This window comes from Sphaeroforma arctica, assembly GCF_001186125.1.
Source record: "Sphaeroforma arctica JP610 unplaced genomic scaffold supercont1.613, whole genome shotgun sequence".
NCBI lineage: Eukaryota > Ichthyosporea > Ichthyophonida > Sphaeroforma > Sphaeroforma arctica.
The window spans coordinates 1-12,209 of NW_014039945.1; the positions used below are offsets into that span (position 1 = coordinate 1).

Genomic DNA, 12,209 nt, shown 5'->3' on the forward strand with positions numbered 1-12,209 from the left:
TTTTTGATATGTATTATAATAGCCAACAAATGTAATGTCGCATAGGTGGCACCTTTACGTGAGAACTGTTTTGGAATGCTTATTTATGAACAGTACAAACCGTCCGTGCAGATGTACGAACACACGACAATCATAGACCAAAATAAATAAAGGTTGATACACTATTCTATTATCAGTAGCAGTATGTTTTGTTTCGAATTGAGTGGAATCGTGATCCGTCGCAATTTTAGTATAGTCTACACGGCAATCGTTGTTAACTGCAAGGCTTCAGTCAGGTACAAACATGTGACGAGCGAGTGAGAGGATATGCTGGATGTATATTGGTGTATGCGCGAATTTTTCAGTATACGACTGTCATAGCCTTCTGAATCAACTTCATACACAATACTATACATAAACACATAACCTTCTAAAATATTACACAATATGGTCTTTTGTATTTAACTTTCCGCACGATGCATATATTTCCGATATGGTTATACAAATCCGATAAGCAAGATTGCACAGATAAGGTCAAGCGTTAGAACGTATAAAAATCAATGCTTTTTACGTTTCAAATCGCATATAAAAAGGTCATACAAAAGCCACGTTTACGTTAAAAGTATATACCACCCTACCAGAACGGAATGACGTTCGGTATAGAGTGACCAACAGATCACAACCACATCCACCTAGGCGATAAACAGGCCACGAGCGCTAATGTAGCATTGTTCGCAATAGTTTGAGCTATACGCAATAGACAGGTGCAGATGAAAGGAGGCTCACCACTGGTTCCCTTGTGAATCGATGTAGACAGTATTCACAATAGGATATGAATTTATAGTATTCGCAATAGGATATGAATTTATAGTATTCGCAATAGGATATGAATTTATAGTATTCGCAATAGGATATGAATTTATAATCCGAGCTGTAGAAGAACAGGTGTAGACGAGCGGGAGCATACTACTTTATCACTACTACTGCCAAACATGGGTCGCTTAGGAACAGGTCCGTGGATACAGGCACGTAGCAGTAGTCATGGTAACCAGAATTTATTGTACTTCATAGGAGAGAAGGATGTGTGGGGTGTCAAGTTCAGACACTTGCTGGGCTGGAAAGGTGGCCAAGTGCTGATTGCGGGTGTGGTTCTACTAGCGCTGTACTATACCGGTTGATAGGGAATAGATTAGACGTTGATTTATGTGATGAAGTTATAGCTAAGGGTATTACAGCTGATGCGACTGCGTCGGATATGAATGGGAACACAATGCTTGAACACAACGACGACACCTCCGACAACACTGTGCATGCATCTCTACCGAGATACAGAGAAGACAGGCAAATCATAGCCGGGCATCTCGTTCGGAAGTCCAATTCCAAAACCAAGCCCAAGTCCAATACAAAAGCAACTTCGAGAAGTGGTCTAATAGATACTGAAGTGGACACGGATAAGACCAATGAGCTTCCCAAGACTAGGGGCATTGTCATGTCATGTCCGTTGGGGGTACCATCGGAATTGGCGGGTTCGTGGAAGCCTGTGAACATGTTCCGGGGTGTTGGGGTTATGGCTGAGCGGTTATACGAGCTCGACTCTAGTTTGCCTTTAGTGGTGGTATCGTTTAATAGCGAGCTACCTGCACACCATGCGTGTTTAAAACTGAAGGATAAGCATGCGGATATAAATAGTCAGATATAAAACGGCAATGGGACTAATATCACATGTTTGCATGTTCTGGAGGATCTGAAGGAGGGCTATGGCACGCCCAAGATTGCGGTGATAGAGCAGACTACACTCGAAGAGGTCATGTGGCTCGATTGTGATACGTATCTCATTAAAAGTACAGATTTTCTCTTTGAGGACAGGGATTATGGTGTGTTGTTTATATCAGTAGTAGAACTTTCCTATGTACTTGTGATTGTTCAACAATGTGTGCATGTACCTGTGAGAAGCAATGAATACGACATGTGCACACACACACACGCTGTTTCATGACCGAGTGTATGTCACTATATAAGTGTTCATGACGGTGCTTTCGTGTACATATCCTTACACGCAATACTTCCTGTACATCCAAAGGGGACATTGCGTAGACACACATTTCCTCATATTGTGGTATCGTATACACAAATCCGTGCTTGCCGTATGCCTGCCATATTTTTGAACATATTTCCATGTTTGATATATGATATAACACCACCATTGCACACCATTGCAGTACATCAATCTAGACGACTAAGACAATGCAGAATGTACTTGTAAAGTATAAAGCATTTGTTAGTATATGAAATGTATGGTATTTGAGTGTTGATTTGTTTATTTGTTTGCATAGATAAGGGTACACCTGATTGAATGCTAAGGTAGCTCATAGATAGTCCTGTATATAGAGGCAATACTAACATCATTCTTTCGATATATTTATATATATATGTACATATAAACACACCCACATGTTTGTATATACTTTATATATATATATATATATATATATATATACACACACACACACACACATATATATATATATATATATATATATATAATATGTATACATCTACATGTATGCACACACACACACATATATATGTATATGTATATATGCCTGTATGTATATATGTACATATATGAGTGTGTGTGTATAAATTTCCATGTTCATTATACATACATAAAGTGAATATATGGATACGTACATATGATTATTTACATACAGGCATATGATTCTATACATACTTATTTGTATACAACGTTATATTCATTACTTAATGGCACATGAACGAGCACATTCTCAGTGAAACAAAGATGCAAGTGCATGGTGTTGCGCTCTCGAATGGACGCAGAATATCTCGTTCTCACAATGATACTGATATGCTACTCTAAATACACAAAAACATTGTTCCACATTTACGCGTCAATTCGTATACGTATTTTATACCCTTCGGTTTCGTTCGGTGTATTAATATTCATACGTATATTATCAAGACTTAAAGAGAAAGGTTGTACATTCTTACTAAACCTTACTTCAGTGCGTTCAAGCACAGTTGTCGCTGATGTTCATTTGCCCATTGCACAGCCACAGTCCAGACACAACACATCATGCACAACTACAAACACAACCCTACCGAAGTACTTCCACTCATCCGATGACACACCCAATATTTTATTATTTTCAACAAGTGTCTCTTTCCAGTCAGTCAGCTAGTGCGCAATATGCCATGTTGTCCACATCTCCCGCGTACAGTCGCAGTCGAAGACCTTCTAGTCTGCGATTGCAGTCGTAGCACACATGCCAAATACACACACACACACACACACACACATATATATATATATATACAAGTACATATCTATCTTGACCCCGTCTCAGATCGCTTCTCTTCTCGGCTGTATTCACTTCCACCCAGTTTGCGCGCGTCCAGCTGGCCCTGATGTCGACTGAACCGCTGTACAGTTTCTGGGGCACGTACAGCCTGGTTGACAAGGATCTGTGGCATTTGGCGTGGGTCTTCACACGCACACCGTTTGCGTACAACCCCATTGCGAGTGTGTGCGGGAGCTTCAACTCGGACGGCCGGTGGCATATGACCTCACAGCTGAAGTACGACAGCGATGGGGTGGGTGCGTTCTTGGTACATCAGGTGTGGCGGGATCACACACACAGCGCACTGTATGCAAGTGCTAGTAGACGCCAGCGCAGGGGTGAGAGAGGGACTGAGGCGAAGAAGAAGAAGAAGAAGAACAGAGAAGACACACAGACGCTGGAGAACGATGGGCAGGGGCATGCAGAGAATGGGGATGTAGATGGCTGGAAGGAGGAGAGTGCTGCTGATGGGGGTGGGTATAACGGAGATGAGGATGCTATTGGTTAGGTGGGTGTGGGTATCAAGGCACGGGCGTACGGGGATAGCAATGGCGATGGGAAGGGCGAGGCGGATGTGGATGCCATCGAAATTGCAGACACACGCAAATGAAAAGCCAGAAACGTTGACGTTGATGGTAGTATAGAAGACAGGGGTGCCGCTGGGGTGGATGTGGGGTCTGGGGTAGGTATAAGGGTGGATACAGACCCCTTGCAATACCCCCTTGAGGACCCCCTAGACGACCCTGTAGCCAATGTATTGGGATCCGGAACAGACGGTACTATAGATCACATAGAGGGGAATGCTGATAGTATTGATACAAAGAAGAGTTTAGTATCGGATTTCGAACAGATGTACAATGCACCGACTGTGACTATACGGTACGACTTGCGCGAGCGACAACGGGCGGGGAAGCCTGTGGACTATAAAGTAAATGATAAGAGGTTTTACAATGAGTTCAATGCGAACAGACTGGCGGGTTTGAAGGAGGATAGGAATGGAGATGAGGCTGTATTTGCGGAGAACGAGATATCTATCACGGCTGTGGAGGTGGTGCAAGCCATCGAACACGCCTATAGATGTTGGTGGTTGGGAAGTGAGGATATCGATATGGGAGACAATGGTGAGATAGAAGGCTCTTCAAATAAGCAAGGCGGTAGGAGCGATACTATGAGCGAGTTCTGATTCGTGTGTAGATGTGCAGATACACGCCATCTGGAAAACATATGTTGGCGGTGAGATGAGGAGTGCCTGAGGCAGTTTCTGTGGTAGGCGGGATACCTCGAGGGAATTCAGATCCATATGCACATGTGCAGATATAAGCAGTATTGGAATAGGTGGGAGATACCGGTGAGATAGGGTATGCTTCAGTAGAGTGTTGTTGAGATAGGGTATGCTTCAGTAGAGTTTGTTGAGATAGGGTATGCTTCAGTAGAGTGTTGTTGAGATGGGATATGCTTCAGTAGAGTGTTGTTGAGAAAGATATTATGGGTGAATTTTCTGATATATCGAGGGAGCATTGGCAAGAAGGGGATAGGAGAGGTACAAGTAACGTGTGCCTGTATATTTATATCTGAAATGTTTCGCGGAAAGGAGGGTATGGCATTACGCGCTGGATTCCTGCACGGATATTTAACTACAAGGTTCAGATACACGCACTGTTGGTCACGTCTATACCTAACCCCTCCCCCCCTGCAACCACATCTATTTTGCATATAACCTCTTGCCGATGCGAACGAGTGCACAGAGAGCATTTTTATCGGGACAGGTCAATGCACGCACATATACAAGGTCCCTCGGAGACGTCACGCTGCTAGCGTGGCCGTACTTCTCAGAAAAGAAATCAAGCTCATTGCGCATACCGACACGTGCATACGCGAACAGGCGAACAAATCACATGAGTGGCGGAGTGGATTATTGTCAGCGAGTCCACACATCGGCGCATTAAACTCTAAGTGAGGACCTATGTTCATGTGATTGAGTACAAGTACCTATTGATGGTCCCAAATGGATGAGTAACGAGAATATCTGATTGGAAACACAGTTTGATAGTTCCAAACAGGGTGGGGATTTGGATGTTAGGTTCGGTTTTTATGAGTCGAGCCTATAAACTGTAACAAGCTACAGAAAAACCTCGGATTTCGGAATCCTAAAACACTGGTTGTGAGACCCTCGCATGAGTGTCAAATAAAGCATATATCCAGAAATTCTGCTGCGCTGGATGTGCAAACGATAACATGGCACAATGCATATGGCTGCGATCGCTTATGGCAGACTTTGCAGCCGAATAAACAGTCAGTGATGGACGTCCCAGGGCCGAGTTTGTATCAGATAACTTACATATACATGGATCTATATAAGAACAAGTGCGTACATAATTTTTGTATATATATACTCCCGTTTGCACTTATCATTCGTGTTGGTAGATAGCGTGACTTAGCAGCCGAATAAACAGTCAGTCCTGGCCGTCGCAGGGCTGAGTTTGTATCAGATAACTTGCATATACATATATCCAAATAAGAACAAGTGTGTCTATAGTTTTTGTATGTATGTACTCCCGGCTACACTTATCATTCGTGTTTGTAGATAGCGTGACTTAGCAGCCGAATAAACAGTCAGTCCTGGCCGTCGCAGAGCCGAGTTTGTATCAGATAACTTGCATATATATACAGATCTAAATAAGAACAAGTGTGTATATATTTTTCGTATAAATACACACCCGTTTGCACTTATTCTTCGTGTTTGTACATAGCGTTGTTTGTATATTTTTCCAAGATAAAGTTCTCAGCAGTTAGCGGTTGATCAATATTAGATATAAGCGTATACTCCAAGCTGAACATGTGTACTGGCAGTTGTACTGATCGTATCGATAACAAATAACCTTGAACCCTCTGGAACCCACCGAGTCTGATTTGAGGAATAATTCATATCATAATATTCCTTACAGCATAAAAACTAGCTACTTCTGTAGTAGTCCTCATTTGGCTTGGTTTCAATTATTGAAGCATGCGTGGAGAGGCTCATTAACAGAGCATGTCATTGTAGTTGTTTCGAACTTTCAACTAGTTATTCTAAAGTTCGAAAGTATCATGATTGTATGAAAATCGAGACCTGTTAAATTGTAATCGTATTTGCCTTCGAGTAATTGTTCTCCTGTGTATCTTTTTCTTTATTTCTTTGCTGGCCTGCTTGATTCTATGGATGGGTGTTCACCTTATCTCAAACTTCCTTAGATGGCAATAGGTTCGGCCTGTTTATTTTTCTTTTGTTTCTTCTCTGCCCATTACCATACTTTCTTTTGTTTAATATTTTTGTTTCTCGTATTACATCCCGCCTCCACCGACGAGACCAACATGGAGCGCACAGCACTTATCCGCGTCAGTTATCGACATGCGACTCAACACAGATGAGTTCGCATACGCATGGGTATTCTAGCACTGACCCTTTGCGTTGTAGTTCTCGTAGATTGTTCTTAGGTTTTCGTAGGCCTGCTTATTCATGTCAGTTGCCCAGTCTTCCATATTACTGATGGAGCTGGAAATGTCCTTTTCAATTACGGCAATGACCTCGGCTTGTGTCGCATCATTAACCTCAGTGCTTTTTTCCTGTGAATGGTTAAAGGCAAATATTGGATGAGGGCAGATGTTCTGTTATGTGATATGCTTCAACCAGCTACTACTGCTCGTGTTGTAAGGGCAGGGTATATGTATAGGTACATGTTAACACCTGGTATACACGGCAAACAAAATAAAAAAACATTAGACACTTACAGTGAGTTCTGTTTGTAGCTTAGTTTCTTCTTCCTCCATGATTCTGTACCAGGACTGTTTGTCCTTTCTCTTGGCCTCTTCTGTAGGCAGGGACACATCGTCGAATTCTGCGAAGTACTTTTCGTCAAGCTTATCATCGCTTGGTCGGCACGTAGCCTCTTCAGTCAGAGTTCTATACTTTCCCACGAACTTCAAATTCTCGGCCAACAGATCTTTGACGTATTTTTCAAGCGCGAATACTGCTGTAGCCGCCATGGATTGGAAAGCCCCGAATGAATTTGCAACCTTACGCCGGTCGTAGTTAGTATTAGGACGTACTGCAGGGGGATACGGCAGTGGTGCCTGCTGCTTGTTATCGCCATTGGCAGGCCCGACCGTCAGCACGGTGTCAGCGTTCTTTTTAATTTTGATGTCACGCGTGCGATCGAACCCGTAATGTTCTTCTGTTGCGACATCTGTAAAGCTAAATTCAGAATTCTCCACACGTGTGAGCTTGGCCTCGCAATCCTTATCGCCGGTCAATTTGAGTTCCACGGGTTGGTTATTTTTGTACACCCACTTGGCTGAGATGCCGCAGGCGTCGCGATTCATACGCTGCTGATAAAACTCGCGAAGGTCATCTTGTTTCAATGAAAACAGTGGTAAGTCCTTATATTTGAGGAACTCGCCGGCCACTGCCTCAATCCACATAGTGGTGAGTGACTGCACGCGTCCTTGATACTCAAAGAACCGAATATTGGCTTGGTGGAACATGTATGGGTCAGTACGGTAAGCTAGCAGGTTACGCCCTGTTTCGTACGCCTCGATAGATAATATCTCCGTAATATCCAGGTCACGTGTGTATTTAAATGTCTTAGTATTGCATTTCCAGGGGTATGTTACATCCTCTGTGCGTTGGTTTCCATAGCAGTTAGGGCCATAGATACTGGCGTGCTCCATCTTACTCTGTAGAGGGAGAGATACGTCAAAGTACACTCGAGTAGCGAACCGTGGGATGACAAAAATACGACGTCCTGATTCGTCAGCTACCTTGGTAGGGAATCCATGCCAAGGGTTATCAGGCATCAGATCAAGTCGCGAGTTATCTCCCACGGCTGATGTGATACCAATGTCCGACATGGCGCGAATAGACTCGGTGTGATTCAGACCCGAAATACGGGGTGTGACCAGCGACTTTCCTGACCAGGTCGGGTAGGTGCTGAGATCATCGTCGGTGACATCAAAGAAAAGTTCATTCTCAGCCATCCACTCGTTCTTCTCCAGCTCGAATTTAACATCTTCGTATTTTGTAAGGCCATAAGTGGCACAATCACTAAAGGGACAATACATGTCCAGATGTCTCCACGTATGAGAGACCCAGAAGAAATGATCGCGTTTTTCAATGGTCACCGGATTGCAATTGTCGGGCAGGTCTGCGAAATCGAACCAGCCGGCCCCATTGAACGCGAATTCCATGACATATCGTGAATTTTTGGGCAGCGCCTTGTTGAACATATCTTGCCACTGTACAAGTAGCTCAATATCGGTACCACTGGTACGATAGACTGGCTCGTCGGCAACCGCCTGTCTATCAAGCGTTGTATTGTACACTCCAGTGGCGAGGAAAAAGTCATCAACTTGGGTGTTCAACGGCACACGTCGCATACCCGGCCAGACGCCTCTAGTCATCCATGTGAACCATATATCAGAAACAACAAAACCATGATGCCCATAGATATTGCTGTTGATAAGGAAGTGCATTTCTTCTATACCGTCCTTCTCCATAGTGAAACCTCCTACCCACTCTATTTCCTCACAAGGAAGGCTAGGGATATCGGGTTGTGTCAGCTGCAAAATACGGGCCTCGTTATTACCGGCGCAGCTGGGCTTGAGTTTCATGAAGGGCTTAATATGTGTAGTGTCACTTGCCAGTGTTGCAGGATAATACCAGTAAATTGTACGCACAAATTCGTTGACTTGACCGACCACAAACTGAGAGTCATGTTTGATATGCAAAAGCAGACTTTTGGCATAGTCGCTGTCATAAAACTCAATTAGTGCATCCTCAGATGACCCACGTTCCAAACCCTTATATGGAATCAACGCTTCATCAGCTAATGATGATGATGCTAGCACCACTTTGCGAAGCTGATACTGTCTGCACATCTCATTGATTGCATCCCAAGTCGTTACGTCCAGTGCGGATTGAAACACCTCTCCCCCGTCTACTTCGGTCACATATCCTAACTGGAGAGTCTCCAAAACCACCGAGCTATACATAGGATTACCATCAGCATCATAAAGATTCTTGTGGAGGTCTTGTGCTGCTTGACTAGGTTTATGTGCAGCTTCGTCGACCAGGTATATCAAGTCATACGGCATCTGCATAGAGTCTAAGATCCACTCCGGATAAGAAGCCAGCTCAGCTTTAGTCACAAGTACCAAAGCTTTCAAGGGAAGCTCGTAATCGCCGGAGGCAGGAGCTGCTACAGTCATCCGTCCTACAAGGAAGGTGACAAGGGCCACGAAGTACGTTAGAGTATTGGTCAACATTTTACTTTTTTGTTGTTGGTGTTTTTGTCCGAGATCTGCGAAGCAACCAACTTTTTAGTGAGTGGTACAAATGCTTAATGAAAGCGAATGATGTTAATACTGAAATTGTGCCCCATTATATATTCAATACGTGCAGGAAAGTAGTCTGGATATTTAGAAATCTCGGCTGACTTTGGCACGACTTTTTCTCAAGCAGCTAGGACGGACGCAACTAATTCACAACCGGGTTATGCGTGAATTCGTTTCATAAACATGCTACCATGGCGCGACTTGCGCTACATCCGCTTATTGGGCCTTATGTTAGTATAAATTCGTGGTGCTAACGGCCATCAGCATCTTTATTCATTTTAATGGTGCGCACTATATTCAATAAATATCCCGTCACTAGGAAATTTCTTCAATCTATTTATAAAAATATATATAACGGTTCCAAGTCAGCTATAGGCACAACATCATTGGCTTAGGAATATGCAGGAGACTAGGAGCACCCACTTAGTTGCATAAGACATACTATTTAAAATACATTAATATTCCGTACATGTTCGACAATAAAATATATTCAGTTTTCTGTTTCAGCTATGAGTTATGAGTTATCACTTGTCAGTATTTATTCACGCACACGCTCTTGTCTGTTCACTCAAGAGTCCTGAGTCCTCATGAGTCATCAGTCGTGACTGTGGTTTGTGACGGACTTATTATGAGTATGTTTCTTTCAAAACAATAATAGAAATATATAGTATTTTGCAGAAATGCAGAACTTCATGGAGCCTTGGGTAGCTTGGTTCCAATTGGGATATGTTTTAATGATCCTAGTTCGATTCGATGTAGATTAGTTCCGTGGCAACCCACTCCTCAGGTTGTGAACACTTTGATTATGATTGGATTAAATTTTACTGAATTATATTCAATTCGATATTTTCGATTTTGTCATTCAGATTTGAAGATAATATTTTAATTTTAATATTCGGATCACAATCAGTGGCAACCTACTCTTCGAAATGTGAAATGTGGACAGTGAAGATGGCGAAAAAAGGGTTATCTTGTTTATATTATTCAACACTGATTACCGGAAATTGTCTTTCACTCCAGAGCCCATCGCCTGTCTCGCTCCCCTCTGTGATGGATCTCTCGCCATTTCTTGGCTGGGCCTCCCTTTCGCTCTCCGGGACACCTAAGTGAAACATATCGTCGCTCCCAGTTTTAAGTTTACTACTCAGCTGTATCACCCACTTACATGTCCTGCGGCCTCTACTTGACAAATATATCTTCTCTTTGGATCCTTATTTCTCTACTCCCTGCACGTAACCAGTTGCCTACACATTGATACATTTGGCATGGAGGTTTATCCTTCATAGTCGCATAATTGTTCATCGCCTGCCCTCAATGCACTCCTCTCAGCATGTCTTGTTCTTTAAATATGTGATACGAGCTATCAACCCAGTCAATTGAGGTGATATATCCCAAAATAATGCTCGTATGCTCGGTGAAGTGTACAAGATATCGAACTAGCTTTTTGTGGCAATAGGAGCCTGATAAGGATTATATGACTGGGGGATATTTTATAACCGCTAACTCAATATCTACCAATTCAACAGAGATCAATCCGATATAGGATTGAATGGACTAGGCACTGGATGGTACACGTTAATGTGTCATAGTGACAGAGAGTGTTCGTACTCTCAGCGATATATATACTAACATTTCGCAATCAGATCCCATTTTGCGCAACGACTAAACTACATTAGTATTTAGGCTCCTTGATTATCAGTTCAATTTAGGTTCAAAGTTCGAATTCAACTTCATGGGCAGGAGTCTTACAGTCAATATTCATATACAGACGATTCGTGCCAATGCTTTCACAGTATCGTACTCACTATTTATGCAACTTTCGAACCGCGAGAACATCAGCCAATATCCCAGCCACTTGGGATTTTTCAAAGCTCGATGTACGTCTTCCCGTTTTATCGACAAATAAAAGTGTCAAACTTCAGCAAACATGAGATCTACGTTGAAAAGTACATGTCAACGTAGTACTTACTCTCCAATGTGTATCTAGTTCTGAATGCGAAGTGACGTAGCTAAACATTGTCAGAGAGCGGTTCGCATACTCAGCATCGTCATGCAGGTGTCCGAACGACCTTTTCCATATAATATATTACTGCTAAGCCGCTACATGTCACGGCGGGTGCAGATATATCTGATCTCGATTTAAACACAAATCACTGTAAAAAAAAATAACGAATTAAATGAGAGTTTTTGAAACGAATGTTCCTTGACGTACAGGTTTCCAGCAATGTAAAGGTCACATAAATGGATGAGTGCATACATACAAATATACTGCGTATCGAAAGCATCCATATATGCACACATTCCGATATAGAAATATACGCAATTGGATACAATGGAAAATTCGAAAGTTGACGTTAAGCAGAAACTATTAAAAAAACAACCACACAATCACATAGGCGGTTCTATTATAATCGTACCGACACAAAGTGTCCTGTAAACGAACCAAGATAATTCATATATATATATATATATATATATATATACACACACACACACACACTA

General features: G+C 42.6%; 4 protein-coding genes across 5 annotated transcripts in view; 2 read left to right on the forward strand and 2 right to left on the reverse strand.

Annotated features, from left to right (window-relative positions):
• Positions 1 to 971: 971 nt before the first annotated feature.
• SARC_07605 (hypothetical protein) lies at positions 972 to 1,678 on the forward strand (the record flags this gene model as incomplete). The annotated part of the gene is made up of 2 exons (XM_014298437.1): positions 972 to 1,152; positions 1,194 to 1,678. The coding sequence occupies 2 exons, from the start codon at positions 972 to 974 to the stop codon at positions 1,676 to 1,678; spliced, it is 666 nt and encodes a 221-aa protein (XP_014153912.1).
• Positions 1,679 to 3,405: 1,727 nt separating this feature from the next.
• SARC_07606 (hypothetical protein) lies at positions 3,406 to 4,521 on the forward strand (the record flags this gene model as incomplete). Its single annotated transcript, XM_014298438.1, has 2 exons — positions 3,406 to 3,841; positions 3,953 to 4,521. 2 exons carry the CDS (start codon positions 3,406 to 3,408, stop codon positions 4,519 to 4,521), a joined length of 1,005 nt encoding a protein of 334 aa, XP_014153913.1.
• A 1,907-nt stretch (positions 4,522 to 6,428) lies between these two features.
• SARC_07607 (hypothetical protein) lies at positions 6,429 to 9,779 on the reverse strand. Its single transcript, XM_014298439.1, has 2 exons — positions 7,107 to 9,779; positions 6,429 to 6,941 (listed from the first exon to the last, which is right to left on the reverse strand). The coding sequence occupies exons 1-2, from the start codon at positions 9,636 to 9,638 to the stop codon at positions 6,768 to 6,770; spliced, it is 2,706 nt and encodes a 901-aa protein (XP_014153914.1). The 5' UTR covers positions 9,639 to 9,779; the 3' UTR covers positions 6,429 to 6,767.
• Positions 9,780 to 11,814: 2,035 nt separating this feature from the next.
• The window catches only part of SARC_07608, a gene marked incomplete at its 3' end in the record, with an annotated part of 5,414 nt that continues 5,019 nt past the window's right edge, over positions 11,815 to 12,209 (reverse strand). For both annotated transcript variants that reach the window (XM_014298440.1, XM_014298441.1), the window contains exon 5: positions 11,815 to 11,860. In XM_014298440.1, the coding sequence (XP_014153915.1) occupies positions 11,815 to 11,860 (46 nt within the window). The remainder of the gene's footprint in view (positions 11,861 to 12,209) is intronic.